The 19,834-nt window shown below is 33.2% G+C and overlaps 1 protein-coding gene across 1 annotated transcript; it reads left to right on the forward strand.

Moving 5' to 3' along the window:
- The first annotated feature begins 10,449 nt into the window (after positions 1 to 10,449).
- LOC145820171 (disease resistance protein RPM1-like) lies at positions 10,450 to 19,200 on the forward strand. The gene is made up of 6 exons (XM_082915031.1): positions 10,450 to 10,898; positions 10,988 to 11,108; positions 12,826 to 12,919; positions 15,731 to 18,560; positions 18,664 to 18,704; positions 18,885 to 19,200. Exons 4-5 carry the CDS (start codon positions 15,785 to 15,787, stop codon positions 18,669 to 18,671), a joined length of 2,784 nt encoding a protein of 927 aa, XP_082771157.1. The 5' UTR covers positions 10,450 to 10,898; positions 10,988 to 11,108; positions 12,826 to 12,919; positions 15,731 to 15,784; the 3' UTR covers positions 18,672 to 18,704; positions 18,885 to 19,200.
- Positions 19,201 to 19,834: the final 634 nt, after the last annotated feature.

A 19,834-nucleotide genomic window follows, 5' to 3' on the forward strand; every position in this document is an offset into this window, starting at 1 on the left:
CACTCCTGAGGTTTACTTAAAATATAGATTGCCCCCTGTGGTTTGAAAAATTACAAATACCTCCTTGTTAATACATTTTATTTAACAGAATTAATTAGAAAAAAAAATTTCATAATTGTTTTCCTATATAATAATCAAATTACCCTAATTATTAATTGAAACATATTTCTAACATTATTAAAAACTGTTAATTGACTTGATGATTTATTAATAAAATAGGCGATTTATTATAAAAGTAGAAACCTCGGGAGGTGGAATGTAATTTACAAAACCATAGGGGGCAATGCGTGATTTAATCAAACCTCAGGGGGTATATTTGTAATTTACCTAATAAAAAAATTATTTTATCATTTCTATTTAATTTATTTTATATATTTTTCTTGTATTATTATTTAAAAAATGCCAACAGAAAATACATATCCACATCGCTAGTAAGTTAACTTTGATTAAAGCCATTCTCTCAAACCTACCAGTTTGCTATTTATCCATGTTAAAAGTTGGCAAGGATCTCAAGAAGATGCAGAGAAAGTTTGTGTGTATGGAAAAAGATTTGGGTAATGATACATCCCACTAAAAATGGTGCTCTAAAACACCACTAATGAGTTGGCAAGCACTTTAACCCAAAAAAAAAAAAAAAAAACACAAGACACAAGCAGTGCGTCTCGTCCACTGCCACATCACTAGTGGTGCTTTTAGAGCACCACTTTTAGTGGTCTCAAGCATTATTGAAAAGATTTCTACTAGAAAGGAGTTTTGGGAGACAGAGGCATCAAAACAAAAAATGTTGCCTGTCAAAATCGTGGGTAGAGATTTGGGAAAGAAAATACTTTTTTTTTTCACACATATATACAAAATACTTTGAATACTAATATAATTCAATACACATGGAAATTAAACGCCCTAGACCTAACATTGCCAAAGGCATTTTAAATGAAAATTATACATTTAGGTCTCAGTTGGGAATATACTATTTTAGTAATTTTTTGTTTGGGTAAATTATAATTTAACCCCCTGTGGTTTGCCTCAAAAACACGGAGCCCCCCCATAGTTTCATTTGTAACACTTAAACCCCCTATACTTCATACCGGAGTGCAAAATCCAACGGACGTAACAGAAGTTGTAAAAAGTCAAGAATGCCCTTAGATATTTTACATCTCTCAGTCGTTTCGTTTCGTTTCGTTTGACTAACACCAGTATTTGCATCTCTATATACTCTCTCTCTCTCTATATATATATATTTTCTCTCTCGCCGTGGTTGGTTGGATTGAACTAGGGTTTCATCATCAATTTCACCATCATATCGCGAATGCCATTACTAGATTAGGTATGTATTGTTTACCCTAATTTATTTTGATCCTTAGATGTTGATTTTCCCTAATTTTGATTCATAACTAAGTGTGTGTAGACTTCGATTCACAAAATTTGTAATGTTTTAGGCATGGTATGCTTGTATTGCTTTAATTTTTGGGGATTGTGGTTAAAGTGGAGTGGGGTGGGGTATAGAGCTTCATAAGTAATGGGGAATATTTTTCATGATGTTAACTTTGAGTATTTTTTATTCACAGATTTGTTTTTGTATACTTTAGTATTCATGCCTTTTATTACTTTATTTTTTTGGGATGTTGGTTAAAGTGGGGTGGGGTATAGAGGTTCATAAACAATAGGTATTTTTTTATGTTGTTAACTTTGGATTTTTTTTATGATTGTTGTTATGTGGTTCCAATGAGTTTGAGTTTTGTAATGTAATATTGTGAAGTTTTGTTGTTTTCTGCAGTGAGGTAAAAAAAAAAAAGATTTTTGAGATCAACTATAATGGGTACTTCAGTAAGCCTTCTAATATTGTTTATAAACAAGGGAAAGTGGAATATATATATATATATATATGATGTTGATCCTGACAAACTATCTTTTATTGAGATTCATACCATCTTGAGGGAGATGAAAATAGATGTCTATAGTACTTTTGTTTTGTGGTATAGGAAATCTGGAAGAAGTTTGGATGATGGATTGACAATAATTGAAGAAGATGTTGATGTATATACCATGATAAGTGAGTATGAAGGTTTAGATGTGATTCATTTATATGTGGAGAAGGGTCAGGACCCATTACAAGTGGTAAGTCCAAAAGGGAAACATTTCGTACTCCCAAGAGTACCAGTTAGTGCTCAGCAGGCACTGACTTGGAATGACATGGAAAATATAAGTGAAGAAGAGATGGATTGTAGAGATGGAATGCAAGATGTAGGTGATGAGCATATGCATAATGGAGATGGGGATAAAGGAGCAGCACATGAAGATGCCAGAGATGAGGAAATGGATAACAGAGCTTAGGATGAAGAAGATAGTGATGATCCTGATTACATGGATGATAGGAATGTTGATAGTTGTTCAGAAGATGAAGACTATGAAAGTGATGAACCTGGCTGGTTGAATGAGGGTTTAGAGGGGGCCAGAAGATGATGATATTTTCTCACCAAGGGAGGCTGTAAAGAAAAGAAAGAGGCAACCTCCTTCATGTGATCAAGAGGCAGATGAAGTGTGGTATTCTGATCCTGAAGATGAAGATTTACATAGTGTTCATAACTCATCAGATGAGGAATGTGAAGATAAATATACTGAGTTCATTGAAGAAGTAGACATGAAGAAGCCATAACTTAAACTTGGAATGAAGTTTGCCACCCCTCAAATTTTTAGAAAGGCAATGAAAGAGTGGAATATCCAACATGGTTATAACATCAAGTACATAAGAAATGACAACTCTAGGATTACTGTAGTGTGCAAGCATGGATGTGGATGGAGATTGCATGCTTCACCCATGCAAGGTGAGAGAGCTTTTCAAATAAAATCATTCCAGCCAAAGCATGCATGTGGAAGGTCATATAATAATCACTTGGTGAACTCAACTTACTTGGCACACAAGTATATGGACAAGTTAAGGGATGACCCTAACATCAAAGTTGGGCCTATGGAGAAGACAGTTTGGAGGGAGTTAATGGTTGATGTTAGTAGGCCTCAATTGTATAGGGCTAAAAAAAAAAAAAAAAAGCAAGAGAAGTTATTCAAGGAGATCAAAGGGTCCAATATGCAAAAGTGTATGATAACTGTGAAACAGTGAGGCTGCATAATCCAAACAGTGTAATGCAAGTAGTGGTGGATAGGCCCAATGAAGACATGCTTAGGCCTAACTTAGAATTGCCCCCAGTTTTCCAGAGGTTATATGTTGGGTTTGCAGCCCTTAGAACAGGATTTGTTGGAGGATGCAGGTCCATTATAGGATTGGATGGGTGTCATTTGAAAGGAATCTATGGTGGACAATTATTATGTGCACTTGGAAGGGATGGGAACAACAACTATTTTCCAATTTCATGGGAAGCTGTTGAGGCAGAAAGTAAAGATTCTTAGGTGTGGTTTTTAAGGCAACTCATGGATGATATTGGTAGTGCTGATGACATGGGATGAGTCTTCATTTCTGACAAACAGAATGGGTTAATACCTGCATTTGAGGAGGTAATGCCAAATGTGGAACATAGATTCTGTATGAAACATATTTACTCCAATTTCAGAGCAAAGTTCAAAGGGATTAAATTGAGGGACCTATTGTGAAAGGCAGCTGCAGCTGGGACTGTGAGGGAATTTGAATTTCACATGAACAAGTTGAAGGAGATGGATCTAGAAGAGAAAGCATACAAGTGGCTAAGGAAGATAGATCCTACTTTATGGACTAGGTTCCATTTATCCCAAGAAGTAGGTGTGATACATTGGTCAACAACATGTGTGAGTCATTCAATAACAACTTCTTGGAAGCTAGGGACAAACCCATAATCATCATGCTTGAATGGATTAAAAGGAGGGTAATGCACAGGATCCAAATCAAGAAGGAAGGGATGGAAAAATACATTGGTGAAATTTGTCCCAACATTGTCAAAGATTTAGAAGCACTGAAAGTGCAAGCTAGGAATTGTTTTGTAACCTATTGTGGTGACAGAAAATTTGAAGTAGATTGTGGTGATACCACACACATTGTTGATTTAGAGGAAAGGAAATGTGGTTGTAGGATGTGGGAATTGACTGGAATACCTTGTAAACATGCAGTAAGTTCCATATTTGTTTAAAGAGAGAAGCTAGAGGACTATGTGCACCTTTATTATAGTAAACAACATTATCTTGTAGCCTACAACTCAATAATGCACCTTGTTCCAGACCAGCATGATTGGGTTGAAACAGGACTGCCAGCAGTGGCTCATCCATTGTACAGAAAGCAGCCTGGAAGACCACCAAAAATGAGAAAGAATGGTATAGATGAGCCAATAAACCTTGTCAGAGGTTCAAGGCAACATAGGTTCATTGTTTGTGCTAGATGCCTTCAGAAAGGTCACAACCAGAGGTCTTGTAAGGGTCTTGTCGATCCCAAGTCCAAGCTTTTTAAGCCAACAAGAAGTAACCAACAACAACCATCTTCAGCAGCAACAACAACAGTAACTGCAACAGCAACTGCTTCATTAACACCAGCAACAGCTACAGCAACAGCAACAGCATATCAAGTAACTTGAACCTCCAATTTCATTTCATTTTGCAATACATTCCACAACAATGACTTAATACAGATATAAATCATTGCAGCCCAGAAGGAAGCTCCCTAGTAAGAGGGCCAACACATCCTCATCTCAAGTAAGATCTGTCCACTTTGCATACTTGTTACATCATTGCAGCCCAGTTCTATTGTTAATTTGCATACTTGTTACATCATTGCAGCGCACTAGAATTGGCCACACATTTGAAGAATTTCCAAGTATGACAGGCAAGACATCAGCATCTTAGGTAAGCTCTCTCTCCTATGGGTGTCATTTGGTTTTTGACATAGTTGACAACATATAATTGCTTACTTGGACCATTATCATTGCAGCCCAATAGAGTTCAATATAGTTCTCCAGAATTTGATTACTCCTCATCTCAGGTATAGTCAGATTTCATTTGCAAGTTCATTTGCTTTATAGTATTTGACAAAATGTAATTGGATACTTGTGTGTGTTATTTTACAGCCTACTAGTTATGGCAGAGGAAGGGGTGAACCAGTTGGAGGTGGCAGGGTTATGTCCAGATCTGCATTGGGAGGTAGCTTCATTACAAGAGGTAGAGGAGGAGGTGGGTCTGTAAAAGTTACAACTCAGAGGCAAACTGACAAAGGCAAAGGGAAAACATGATGGCAGAGAAAGCTACAACTCAACTTTTGTTGTGTTTTGAGTAGTTTTCAACTTGTTAAACCATTAAGTGGCTTGTACCAATTTGTTTTTGAATTTGAAACTAGCTAGTATCTTAGTTTACTATGTTTTGAGAAGCCCAGTGGGTTGAATTATCGCTTGTATTAAAGTAATGTGAACTGAAGTAAATGATGCATGTTTTACAGGATCCAAATCAACCATGTTTTTGTGTACCTTTATTAATACATGTATCTTAGTTTACTATGTTTTTAGGTTGAAACATGTTTTTAAATTATGTTTCAAATCAAGGAAATGAAGCATGTTTTTGGGTTGAAGCAAATGAAGCATGTTTCGCAGGATCCAAATCAAGTAGGTTAACTTTCTTCACCAAAACATTCTTTCATTACAAATGAATCATGTTTTACAAGAGAAGAATAGGAACCAATATGTTTCTATTCTTTAATGTTCTTGGTAGATGTAATGAACAAAACCATTCTTTAATTACAATTCATCAGATGCATACATTTCTTGACCAAAACATTCTTTCATTTTACACCTTCATTTTTCATTACAATTGCTTCACAGACCATTGTATACCTTCATTTTCTACCTTGACTATATTTTTCATCTCTCAAACTCTATGGCCCAATAACAACTCATTTTTCTTTACTCCAACAAACTTTACCCAGAACATTGTCATGATAAAGAAAAAAACCCATGTCCCAAACAGAGCTTTGCAAAACATTTTCTCTCTTCTACGACTTCTTGTTAGTTCCTTCTCCAATCTGTTCATCTTTGCAATCATCTTTGGCAACACCTCCCTCCCACGTTGGCACATGGGTGGATCAACCCATTCAAAGTAGCCACAAGTTACATCAACCTATAATAAAAAAATATGAGTCCACAAATTCCTTTTCAAAAAAAATTCAATCTTTTTTTCCAAAAAAAAAAAAAAATTAAGTTTTGCTTACCCCATATCTTGCACAACCATAAAACCTTCTACCCATATTTCCAGATGTCATTGAAGTCTTCACAGGGGATCTCTCTAACATAGTCTTGGATCATTTGTCCTTGACTGTCCACTTTCGGAAGCAAATAAAGAAGCCATCCAACAATAATCTTCAACTTTGGGAAAATCTGGGCAACTTTCGAACAATCTGAGAACATTTTAGTTTAGGGTTCTATCTTATTTGGGTCTTGATTTGTGTATATATATGGCAATAAGGATGTTTTGGTCATTTGTCATATGTTTTTGGGTGGAAAAACGTGTTCCACTCACCAGTTCTGGTCGTGCAACACACGCACTGTTTAAACAAACAGTTCCGTTGGATTTTGCACTCTGGTATGAAGTATAGGGGGTTTAAGTGTTACAAATGAAACTATAGGGGGGCTCCGTGTTTTTGAGGCAAACCACAGGGGGTTAAATTATAATTTACCCTTTTTGTTTTTTTGGCTAAAAGATGAGATAAAAAAATTAATATATTAGGGATGATTTTTTGATTATTTACAAAAAATATATATGAAAAATAGAGATAAAAGAGAATCTTTGACCCTTTTTTTGGGGGGCATAATTTATTGATTTTTTGACGTTTTTAATAATTTTTTAACTTTTAAACTAAAAAGTGATATTTTCAAATAAGGCCTTAGTTTACCTCAAACATTTTCCATAAACAATGTTACTGTGTTTGATTTAAAATTGATGAGAAAACAAAAATGAAAGAAAAAATAAATCACTTGTTTCTATTCTTCTTCTTCTTCTTTATTTTATTTTATTTTATTTTTATGGGTTACCAGCATGAAAATGGATCTTTCAAAAAATGCTTATTCATTTTGTTCTCATTTTCCTAGAGCAATGAAACAAAATAAAGAAAATTTTGGTTGCGCTCACGTCATTTTGGTTTTTATTTTCCCTTTCTTTTTTTATCAATAAATCTTAAAACCAAACAGAGGATAAATAATAATAATATATTTACTGTATGAACCAATAGGTCCAGGACATCGATAATGAAAGCTTTACACTGTATGAGACAATGGGCTAATGTGTTTAAAAAAATTAAAATTATTAAATTGCTTATTAAAAAGAGAGTAGTTTTAAATAAAATATAAAGATGGATCTAGTAATAAATGGTTGATTTAGAAGTGAATGACACAAATATCTTAAGTCTTTCAATATTGTTTTAGTATAATTTTCAAAAGTGAGTGACTGTAAATAAAGTATAAAAGCTAGACACTGTAATAAATGGTTGATTTAGAAATTACGGCACAAATATAATAAGCCTTTCAATATTGTTTTATATATAGTATTAAAAAAAGGGTGATTGTAAATAAAGTACAAAAGATATATATGTAATAAATGGTTGATTTAGAAATTAAGGAGAGAGTTTTGGTTTGGTTTTTTTCAAAAGATGTTTTGGAAAATTATTTTGAGAGAGAATTTTGGAAAAAGTGATTGATTTGATGTGTGTGAGAGAGAGATTTGTTTGGAAAACTTGTTTGGTTTACAAGTTTTGAGAAATCTTTTTGGAAAAATTTATTTGGTTTGATTACTTTTAAAAACTTATTTGTGGAGAAAATTTCCCAAAATTTTTTCACAAATACAAACCAAACGAATAAGTCTTTCAGTATTGTTTTATGGATAATATTCAAAAGAGTGTAGTTGTCAATAAAACACAAAAGATGGACATGGTAATAAGTAGTTGATTTAGAAATAGGGATACAAATACAATAAAGTCGTTCAATATTGTTATATATATAATATTTCTAAATTGTTGATTTAGAAATCAGGAATACAAATCCGTTTGGTTTAGTTTTAGAATTACGATTTGAGTGTGGAGTTGTATTTTGAGTTTTGAGTTTTTTAATCATGATTTGAAAAAAGAAAATTTGTTTGGTTATGAATTTTGAAAATAGTTTTGAGATGATTTGTAATTTTGTTTTTGATTGATTGATGTATAGAATGTGAGAGGAGAGATGAAAGAGAAAAAAGAGATTGATTGATTGAATAATAATAATAAAATAAAACAAAAATGTTTTGGAACTCTAATTTGTGAGCTCTAATAGTTCTAATGAGAATGACCCCACTGTGATGTGATATTTTGGCTTTAGTTTTTTTTGAGTTGTCAGCTCAATAGAGCTATATTCAGAGCTCTACGTTTAGAGTTATCAATTACTGTTAAAAATGAAAAAAAGAAGAGGGGATTTTTAAAAGTAATTTTAAGTTGTGTTTTAAAAATATGTTTAATTAACATGTTTCATTCAAATTATGATTTAAAAATATAATTGAGTTTTGAAAAATAAACCAAATACTACCTAAGCCTGTCATTATTATCTTAAGTATAATATTCAAAAAAAAATGGTAGTCAACAAAAATACAAAAGATGGACATCATAAAAAATGAATGGTTTAAAAATTAGGGCCTAAATACAATATGGTTTCATTTAGGATGGCTTGACTTTTTGATTTTTTAATTATTTTTAGTTTAGGATTAAGAAATTTATTTAGGTTATTTTTTTAATTTTTATCGAAAAAAAATAATTATTATGATTTAAATATAATTTTTTATTTTATTAATATTTTAACTTATTTTATTTTATTTTATTTTGGGAGACTTATTTATAAGTCCATTTTCAGACACTTATGATAGGCTAAGTCCTGTATAATTTCTTATAGAGTCTCAAGTCCTATTTAGATAGGAATGTATTCCATAAGGTCCTACATAAACGAAACGTAACGTGACGTGACACTTACATAAACGTAACGTAACGTGACACCTACATAAACGTAACGTGACACCTACATAAACGTAACGTAACGTGTCACATTACGTTTCGCAAACTTAATGAGTTTTTATTTTTTAAAATTGAATGTGAAAATGTTGCTGGTTTATGTTGGTGTCACGTTACGTTTCATATAAATATAATCTATGGTAACATTCAATTTCCTATATAAGAAATTAAATGTTGTCATAGATCATACGTGTCACGTTACGTTTATGTAGGTGTCACGTTACGTTACGTTACGTTTATGTAGATATGATCTATGGCAACATTCAATTTCTTATATAAGAAATTGAATGTTGCCATATATCATAGGTGTCACGTTACGTTTATGTAGGTATCACATTACATTACGTTTATGTAGATATGATTTATGGTAACATGCATGTTACCATAGATCATAAGTGTCACGTTACGTTTATGTAGATGTCACGTTACGTATAGGTGTCACGTTACGTTTATATAGGTGTCACGTTACGTTACGTTTATATAGATATGATCTATGGTAACATTCAATTTCTTATATATGGTTTTACTATTATTTATGATATTAACAACTAATATTGAAGGTAAATGTATCAACAAACTTCCTACAGAACTTATGGGAACATAAGTATTTTAGAAGGACCATATATAGCATAAGTCTCCCTAATAGAACTTAGAAATAATTTTCCCTTTCATTTTTGACTAATTTAGGGGTTGTTTGAGATGACCTAAATAAGTGCACTTTTTATCTTTTTACGAAAAAATGTACAAAAAAATAAAGAGATGATGTGATGAAAAAAAAAATTAAAAGATAAATTATTGGAAAAAGATTGGTAGCTCGAATCTGTGGCTCGAAAAATGGCTCGAATTCGAAGACAGAGACAGAGAGAAAGGACAAAAGAGGAAGAGGGAAGAGGGAGAGAAGAGAGGAAGAAGAGAGGAGAAGAGAAAGAGGAGGAGAGAGGGAGAAAGAGACAGGAGGAGAGGAGATCACCACCGCCGTCGCCTCGCCGCCGCCGGTCGTCGCCTCACCGCCGCCGGTCGTCGCAGCACCAGCGATCGTCGCAGCACCACCGCCGTCGCCTCCGGCCCCGCCTCCGCCTCCTCCTCCTCCTCCCCCTGTGAATATGCCCCCTCCAGTCCTCCTCCTTCCTCCTCCTCTTCCCTTCTCTTCTCCTTCTCTTCTTCTCCACCCTTCTTCTTTGTCTTCCTTCTGCAACAAAAACACAAGAAAAAGAAAAAAAAAAAGCAAAAACAAAAAACAAAGACACTAAAACGACGTCGTTTTGGTGTCGAGCCACAGATTCGAGCCACGGATTCGAGCTACGTAACGGGGTCGTAAATTATTTTATGAATACCAAATTTAGCCTTAATCAAAAAGCGAAATTAGCCAACGTGCCATGCCGAAGAGGGCTGTCATTATTGTTTTATCTGTATCTGTACTACTCTCTCTATAAGAGGGAGAAATTAGCCAACATGCCATGCGAAATTAGCCAACATGTTTTGTCAAGTTTGCACAATGTTTTGAATAGGCCTTCGGAGTATTCGGTAAATTCCGTCTTTCTCAGCTAATGGTGACCGTTGGATTAGCATCTTAGATCGTTGGATTAGCAAGAACTGTCAGATCTTTTTCACTTTCTGACTCCCAGCTTCTCTTTCGCTTGCGTCTCTGTTTTTTTTTTTTTTTTTCTCTGCGATACTGAAATGACGATCTGAATGACGGTGAAACGAGAGCTTCACGACAATGATGTCGAAACCCTACCAGATATGGGTTTGCAGTTTGTATCCGTACTCTCCAAGCCTACCAGAAATAGGTCCAACCAGATCGATGGCGTCAAATACTTGATCGGTGACCTCTGCTTCGAAACCGTTGATCTTCTACTGAAGCCCTTGGTCCTCCATTGAAGCTTGTTCTAGATTTCATCCTATTTTGTACCAGGTAATTCTCTTCGTTGGTGCATGCAATGTTGTTTTAGTTAGGATTGCAATGTGAGAAGCTTAACCCAGCTCCACTTCGGCTCTATTCAGATTGCTGGCGTTGAAACTGAGTCACGATCATCAATATCAGCTCTCGGTGTTCTTCAGTTGCTCTCAATCACTACTTAGATAGTTGGGTTTGAAAGGTCCGTTGACTTTGTTTGCGGTTCAGGTGAGTGATGATGTTACCAGAACTTTGTTGTATTTTTACTTTATGCAAGAGACGAAGATAAAATTTTCTTTCTTTTGTATTTTAGAATGTGTTTGGATCATGAATTTAACTAGGAATTTGAATTGTTTGGATCATGTATTTGGGTATGGATTTCAATAGAGAAAAACAAAATAAAAAAAATGCGTGAAATATTTGAATCTAGTGTTTGTAATAAACTTTCTTTGATTTTTGCTTTATAAAAAATGGCAAATCCAAACATCAAGGTGCTTAGCAAGTGACCAAACACTATATAATTTTTGTTTTCTCTAATTTTTCTGAAAAAAAAAAAAAAAAAAAAAAAAAAATCACCGCTTAAACAATGAATGTTAAAATTTAGAGATAGATAGACGCTGAACGTTAAAGAGGATGGAGAATTTTGACTGGCTTAAAGGAAGATAACTTTGACCCACCTGGGTTGATATACAACAATAATATATATCATTATGGTATACAAATCAAGAGGCAGTGGACCTTGAGTAGATTGAAGCCACCCTTATAGCTTGTTCATCTGGCTGTTTTTTTTTTTTTTTTTTGGTACTTTAAAAAAGCCTCAAGGTAGCTTGTGTTGGTGTTTTCGTTACTCTATTTTGCTAAAGCTCAGTTAGGTGGAAGCAGTGCAGGACAACTCATTCTTTTGCCTTTTGCACTTGTGTTTTTTCTTTGAAAAATGTTTGGGGGCCGAAATCAAAAGCTCGAATTTGGCTCGAACGATGTCGTTTTGCGTTTCGAATTTTTTTTTTTTTTTTTCTTTTTCTTCTTTTTCTTTCTTTCTTTTCTTCTTCTTCTTCTTCTTCTTCTTTGTTTGAACACAGGCAAGAGGCGAGAGAGAGTCGTCGTCGTCGTTGCAGCTCGTCGCCCGATCGTCGCAGATCGTCGCTCGTCACATCGCAGCCCCACCTCCGCATCTGCCTCCGCCTCCAGCCCCATTTTTATGACCCCCTCCAGTTCTATTTCTGCTTCTTCTTCTTCCTCCGTCTCTTCTTCTTCTTCTTCCTCTTTCTTCCTTCTCAGATTCGAGCCAAATTCGAGCTCCGGTTTTCGGGCTCTGTACCGAGGCTATTTTTCTTTCAAGGAGTTCTGTACTAGGATTTGAGATATATGATTATGTTTTTTTTTTTTTTTTTTTTGGCTAAGGCCATTTACAGTAGTTTATTTAAGTTTGTGGAAGTATTATATCTTTGTTTTGTCCTATTCGTTGACAAACATTCATATGAATTTAAAGTTTTCACTGAATTTTTAATTTGTAAGGCTATATACATGCTAACATTTGAAATTATTTTGGCAAAATTCAAATTGAGTTTATCGAGCTTGACTAATCCATTTTAAAAAAATTCTTCTCAAGGTAATGTATTTATGTGCTTTATTGTCACAACGCAACCCCCACCCCCACGGGATTAGAGACGTAACCGGTCAGTAATCCGATATTACCAAAGGCTTGCGATATATAATTGTGCATATAAACATATAATTAAAGCAAATCACATAATTGAACAGATAATTAAGGAGGCGGGTGTTACATTTATTCACTCTATAACAGTGCAATAAATATGCAAAAGTGCACATTGTTAAAAATGTTGAAATTAATCCCATATAGTTGTAGACCGTTCATGTAGAAATTCTATAAGATACATTCTGTTATCATACATCTTAAACTTTGTTCTCCTTTTATTTCTTCCAGATTTTGACATGTCAGATTAACTACCGACTCCATCAAAGGATCAGAAAGTCCACAACTCCATCGCCACCAAAGCCATCTGCAAATCTGCCAAGAAGTCAGTTTATGTTTCATTCTCAACTATATATGTGTGTGTGCTTGCATATTGTGTATCTTTATTGCCTGTTGACATGCTTATTTTTGTAAATATTGATCTTATTTTGTATTGCCGGTTGACACTCACACCATATTAGTTACATACATATAAGTGACATTGGACAGAATATTTGGAATCCCTATTATTATTGCTAAAAATGAAAAATGCCTAACATCTTTAAAAAAAATTAGCACAATTTCATCCATAATGATGTGGCAAGAGAGGTGTGAGCTTTTAATTTAGTATACACGTATGTAGAACCTAACTCTCTTATCACATCATTGTGAGTGAATGCTTGAGTTTAAATTGTGAATATCTAACATTTCTGATAAAAAATAACGTTACGCATGTCTTTCAATGAAAAATTATTAGTCTCAAAATATTATTTGTTGTATCAATGAATACTCTCTGCCAATAAAAAAGTACAACACACCCAATGATTCATTCTTTATTTTATAACTATCTAATAAAATTGAGTTGTCGTTGGGCAAAAATCTTTTTGGTTGGTTTTTTTGAGTTGTAACTTTTTTAGTTTGGGATTAAAAAATTTGTTTGGATTGTTTTTTTTTTTTAAGAGAAAAAATGAAATGATTATAATTTAGAAATGACATTTTATCTTATTAACTTATTTCATTTATTTTATCTTTTGTGATTTTTTAGCCCCAACTGGATAGCCAAACCAAGCTTGAGTCAATCAGTCCAACTTAAAAAATTTCCCACTACATATGATTTAGAATTCCACGTAAACAATATTAGATACATCATTGTTATTTAAGTCTAAAAAATTAGACCTATTTTTTAAATTTAATGATGTGACAATCAATATTAAAATTTAAGTTAACACTCTCTTTCATATTTTCTTTAATCATTAATCAATCATATCATTTACATATCATTGAGTTTAGAAAATAAATCTAAAAAGTGGACTTATATATTATTTTCCTATTAGATAGTATTCTGATAACACTAATTTGTCGTTTGTGATTTTTTTAGTGATTTTGTTATTAACTTCTTCTTTTTATTTATTTATTTATTTTTTTGTCTTTGGTAAACTTATTTTTTAAAAATTTTAGGAAAATTACAATAAATAAACAAACCCCTAAGATTTGACTTTGGTAACAAAAAAGGCCATCAGTTTTTAATTTTATTTATTTAAATAAACAAACCCCTTAATTTTTTTAAAATTTATTTTCAATTTAAATCGTTAATCTAGTTTAGTTAAGTAAAATTGACAAAAATATATATGATATTTTAGTTACTAAACTAAATGAAAAAATATATATTTTAGATATTTTTTGAACACATATGTTGAGTATAATAACAAAAATAATTTTTTTTCGTCGGCTCACTTAATGAAAATAAGTCAATGGTTTATATTAAACAAATTAAAAGATTATAATTTAAATTGATAAAAGTACAACTCAACCTTTATTTTGTTATAAGGCTAAAACTTTTATTTATTTTTTTAAATTTTTGAGGTAATTTATCCTAATTTCTTTTCAAAGGGGGTTAAACTTATATAATCCACTCGACTAGACGAATGATGAAAGTAAAGTATATATAAAATATATATATATATATATATATTTGTGAAAATGTCCAGTAAAGACAGAAGAAAAAAAATAAAGATAGAAGTTTTTTTTTATCCTTTTTTTTTTTTTTTTTTGTGTGTGTGTGTATGTGTCTTTAGTGAACTTATTTTGGATTTTTTAAATATTTTTTCCTTCTATCTTAGATAGACTGAAAAAGTAAACAATTTTAATACAAATTTTAAAAAATACTAATAACAAAAAGTATAAATTACAAATATATTTTTTGAAGTTCACTTAAAATACGGATTGTCTTTTATGATTTTGAAAATTATATTCTACCTCTTGAAGTTTTTAATTGCATAACAAATAACCTATTTTATTAATAAATAATTATGTTGATTCACAGTTTTTAATGATATCAGAAATATATTTTAATTAATAATTTAGATATTTTTATTATTGTATAGAAGAGTGGTTAAAAATTTTATTTTTTTCTATTAATTCTATAAAATAAAAGATTAGGATAAATGGATATTTGTAATTTATAAAATCATAAAAAGCAATACATATTTTAAGCAAATAGTAAGAGATATAATTGTATTTCATCCTAATAAAAAAAGTTAAGACAAATTGCAATTACACCTTTGAAATTTACTTAAAATACAAATTGCTTTTATAGTTCTAGAAATTGCATCCCGACTTCTAAAGTTTTTTAATTTCATAACAAATAACTCATTTTATCAACAAATCATTAAGCCTATTAACAGTTTTTAATGATGTCAAAAATATATTTAAATTAATAATTCAAAAAATTTAGTATTGTATAAGAGAGTAGTTAAAAATTTTATTTTTATAATTAATTTATTAAATAAAAAATTCTTTCAAGATACTTATTATTTTTCAAATTATAGGAAAAAATTTATATTTTAAGTATACCTGTAATTTACCCAAAAAGTTACAGTTAGGTGGCAAAGGAAGCCTAAATAATTACAATCCCTCGTCAATAATGCTGTGCAGGTCCATTACATGAACATGACACAGGAACCCACTGTCAACGGAAGGAAGAGTCCTCGATGACGAATTCGTGAATTCGTTTAAGAATATATTAATTTAATAATTTTTTTAATTTTTATAAAAAATAAAAAAATAATAATATAATAACTTATAATAATTTTTTTTTACTAAAAAAACTTTATAATTTTTTTTGGCTAAAAGAAGTAACTCAGACTTAAATGTGCAGGGTGTTAAGAAGTAGTAAAAGAGTTGAGAAGGTGGTAAGTAATAGATTGCAAGAATGGCCTCAGCGGCGGTGGACCTTTTGATTGGGAGGATAGTTTCCGCACTTGAAAGCGAAGCGTCGTTGATTGGAGGAGTTCGTGATGAACTCAACCAACTCAAGCTCGAGTTATCAAGCATGACATCTTTTCTAAAGGATGCCGATAGAACGACGGCCCAGACAGAAGGAGAGAAGACCTGGGTGGACAATGTTAGAGACTTGACCTACAAGGCTGAAAATATCATAGACGAGTTCATGTATCACATGAACAAACAAGAAGTTCAAGGTAAATTCAGAAGGTTCCTGCGTCAGATAGTCTATGCACCAAAGAATCTGTGGGTAAGACATCGAATAGCCACACAGTTACAGGAGATCAACAAAACGATCAAAGCCATCCCAGAAAGAAACCAACGTTATGGGGTCGATCGTGTAGGAGGAGCAATCCCAGAAAGAAACCAACATGATCATCAGGGACAGAAGCCAAACAACGCTGAGGACCCTTTATATTTTAAAGAAGAAGATCTAGTGGGGATCGAAGATGGAGAGCAACAACTATTGGACTGGTTGATGGGCAAAGAACTACAGCGCACTGTTATTTCTGTTGTCGGCATGGGTGGTTCAGGCAAGACCACTCTAGCTGCCAAGGCCTATAACAACCAAACTGTCAAGCAACATTTCCACTGCTATGCATGGATAATCGTGTCTCAAACTTATGTAGTTGATGACTTACTTAGAAGTATGATTAAGGAATTTTACCCTGCCACCAAGGAAGCAGTTCCATTGGATTTAAGTAGTAAGAGCCACAAAGAGTTGCTCGATATGATTTCCAACTATTTAAAATCAAAAAGGTATGTAGTTGTCTTGGATGATGTATGGAGTCAAAAACTCTGGGAGGAAATAAGAGCATCACTTCCAGATGAAGGAAAAGGAAGTCGGGTCATCCTTACAACCCGAAAGGAAGACGTAGCTTCCTTTAACTTTGGGTTTAAACCTCATGTTCATCGTATGAACCCTTTGAGTATGGATGACGCATGGGATCTCTTTTGTATGAAAGCTTTTTCGAGCAACCATAGTAGACGTTGTCCTAAAGAGCTCGAATCCTTGGCTCATGACCTTGTTGCAAAATGTGAAGGACTACCTCTTGCAATTGCAGCTTTGGGTGGTGTCATGTCCACCAAACATATGGAATCGGATTGGAGAAAAGCTTACAATAGCTTGAGCTGGGAGTTGAGCAATAATCCTGGGCTAGAAGCAGTGAAAACTATCTTGTTGTATAGCTTCAATGATTTGCCATACCAACTAAAGCATTGCTTCTTATATTGTTGCCTTTTCCCAGAAGATTATCCGATTCGACGGAAGAGGCTTATTAGACTTTGGATGGCAGAAGGATTCGTAGAAAAGAGAAAGGGGTTAACAGTAGAGGAAGTAGCAGATAGCTGCCTTATGGATCTAGTTTGCCGAAGCATGCTTCAAGTCATAATGAGGAACCCATCGGGTAGGCCGAAAGAATGTAAGATGCACGATCTTGTGCGAGAAATTGCCCTTTCCACATCAGAAACTGAGAAGTTTTGTGTTGTATATGATGGCCAAGAAGCTAATGAGGAGAATGGAACCAGAGCACGTCGCTTATCGATTCAAACAATTGGTAATAGAGATTTGCAATCATGGAATGGCATGTTGCAGCAGCTTCGGTCTCTTCTTGTATTTTGTGATGACGACATATCATTGCCACAAGGCTTACGATTGTTAAAAGTATTGGATCTGCAAGATGTACCGATCGAAAAATTACCAAATGAGCTTGTGTATCTTTTCAATTTAAGGTACTTGAACTTGAAAAGAACAATGGTGAAGGAACTTCCAAAATCCATTGGAAGACTTTGCAACCTTGAAACTTTAGACATTAGGGATTCCAAAATACAAGTTCTCCCAACTGGAATCACAAAGTTGAAGAAATTGCGGCATCTAATTATGTACCGCTACAACAAGGCTGGAGATGGCAGTCAGTTTGAATATGTTTATGGTACAGCAGCACCAGCTAATATTTGCAAGCTTTCAAACTTGCAAGTTTTGGCATGTGTAGAAGCAGAATCAGACTTGATGAAGCGACTAAGGAACATGACGCAGCTCAAGAGGATTGGCATTACAAAGCTGAGAGAAGCAGATGAGGTGGATTTGTGTATTGCAATCCAAAAAATGAATCTCCTTCATTACTTATTTGTGATGGTGAGTGATGAGAATGCATGCCTCCGAATGGATAAACTCTCCTCGGCTCCTCCCTATCTCAAGATGCTCATTTTAGTTGGAAAATTGGAGAAAGTTCCCCGTTGGTTCCACTCACTTCAAAATCTCACGAATTTGTATTTGCATTGGTCCAGATTGGAAGAAGACCTTCTTCCTTACATCCAAGAACTTCCCAGTTTGGGGGAATTGACTCTTATTAATGCATGTGAAGGAAGACAACACCTATGCTTTAGTAGTGGGTTCCCTAAACTTAGGGATTTGCATTTGGGGAACTTCCCCCAGTTAAATGAGATTATTATAAAAAAAGGGGTGATGCCAGGTCTCCAGAAATTTTCAATTTGGAAATGCATGCAGTTGAAGATGTTGCCTCATGGTATCGAGTATCTCGAAGATCTCCAAATATTGACTTTGAATTTTGTTACAAATGAACTCGTAGAACAAATACATGGAGAAGAGAGCGAGGACCACCCACAGGTTCGACACATACCATGCATCAACATTATCTGGCAGTCACCAGAAGGGATCAAATTTGAAAGATTGTTTAATTCTAAAGGTGTGTCATTTGACTTTGATTAGATTATATATATATATATATATCGCAAAACAGTTGGCTTCATTTCATTGTCTCTTATTTGTCTCATTTGGTTTCTTACCAGTGGATTGACAAAGACAATCCTCCTGGTTCCCTAGCATGAAGGTAAAACTGCTCTTTCCATATCTTAAATACTTTTAAACTTCAAATTCCATCTTTGGTTGCATTCCAATTTCCATAAGCTTGGTTTCCCAAATCTACTAGCTTTTTGGTGTTATGTTATTATTATTATTTTTAATCAAAATAGTGTTCAAATTTTTGCTGCTTTGCAATGTTACTTTCCAGGTCTCCAGCTTGCTAAGATTATGAAGAAATAAACATTGTGACCAGTTTACTTGGTTACCAAAAAGAGAAGCTCCCCCCAGTTCGCTCTTTTTGTCTTTGGAGTGATATTATTAAGAGTAATTCAGTTTTCTTGTTTGTGTGCGTGTGCGCTCAATGTGTTGTGCTATTAAATAAGTTCTATCCAGGACAAGACATTGTGAATGTTTTATCTTTGTAATTTCAGCATTGTGAGATGAAGATTTCTTTAGACATTTTGATGAACATCTCTTCAATATGCATGTATATGTATTTGTTGTTGTGGTGGTTGTCTTCTTTACTTCTGTATTGTTGATTTTGTTTCAACAGCAGATTTAAGATAAATTACAAATTCACCCTCTTAAGATACAAATTGTTTGATATAGTTCTTGAAAATACAAATATCCCCTTATCAAAATTTGTCATTTTACATATCCCCTCCGTCCCAAATAATAGTCAATTTTAAGGAATTTAACTTTTTTTAGTAGTACAATTATTGTACTTTAAAAATATTAATTTTTTCAAAATTACTCTTTGATAATACATTTTGTTGAGAATGTCAATTGTTATAATTGTATTTTTTTGTGTTATTAATGAATTTAAAAGAAAGACAAAATAGGAAATTCATATTATTTTAGTTCTTATTTTTGAAAAGAGACTAATATTTTAGGACAATGAAAAATGAGTGACTAATATTTTGGAATGAAAGGAGTACTTGACACAAAAAAATAAAAAATAAATAAATATAAATAAAAAAGATTCATAATTATTATTTTATACAATAATAAAATTACTAAAACTATTCATTGAAATATATTGTTGACATAATTAAATTTATTTATTTATTTATTATATTTTCTTTTCAAAAGGTGAAGATTTTATTAAAATAAAATGAGATCGCATAACGGAGAGAGGGGCCACCAACCTTGACAAAG

This window comes from Camellia sinensis, chromosome 2 (assembly GCF_055761805.1).
Source record: "Camellia sinensis isolate YWXY chromosome 2, ASM5576180v1, whole genome shotgun sequence".
Classification (NCBI taxonomy): domain Eukaryota; kingdom Viridiplantae; phylum Streptophyta; class Magnoliopsida; order Ericales; family Theaceae; genus Camellia; species Camellia sinensis.

Excerpts from the sequence above, each read along its gene's own strand:
- LOC145820171 (XM_082915031.1), top strand. The coding sequence starts at position 15,785 with ATGGCCTCAGCGGCGGTGGACCTTTTGATTGGGAGGATAGTTTCCGCA.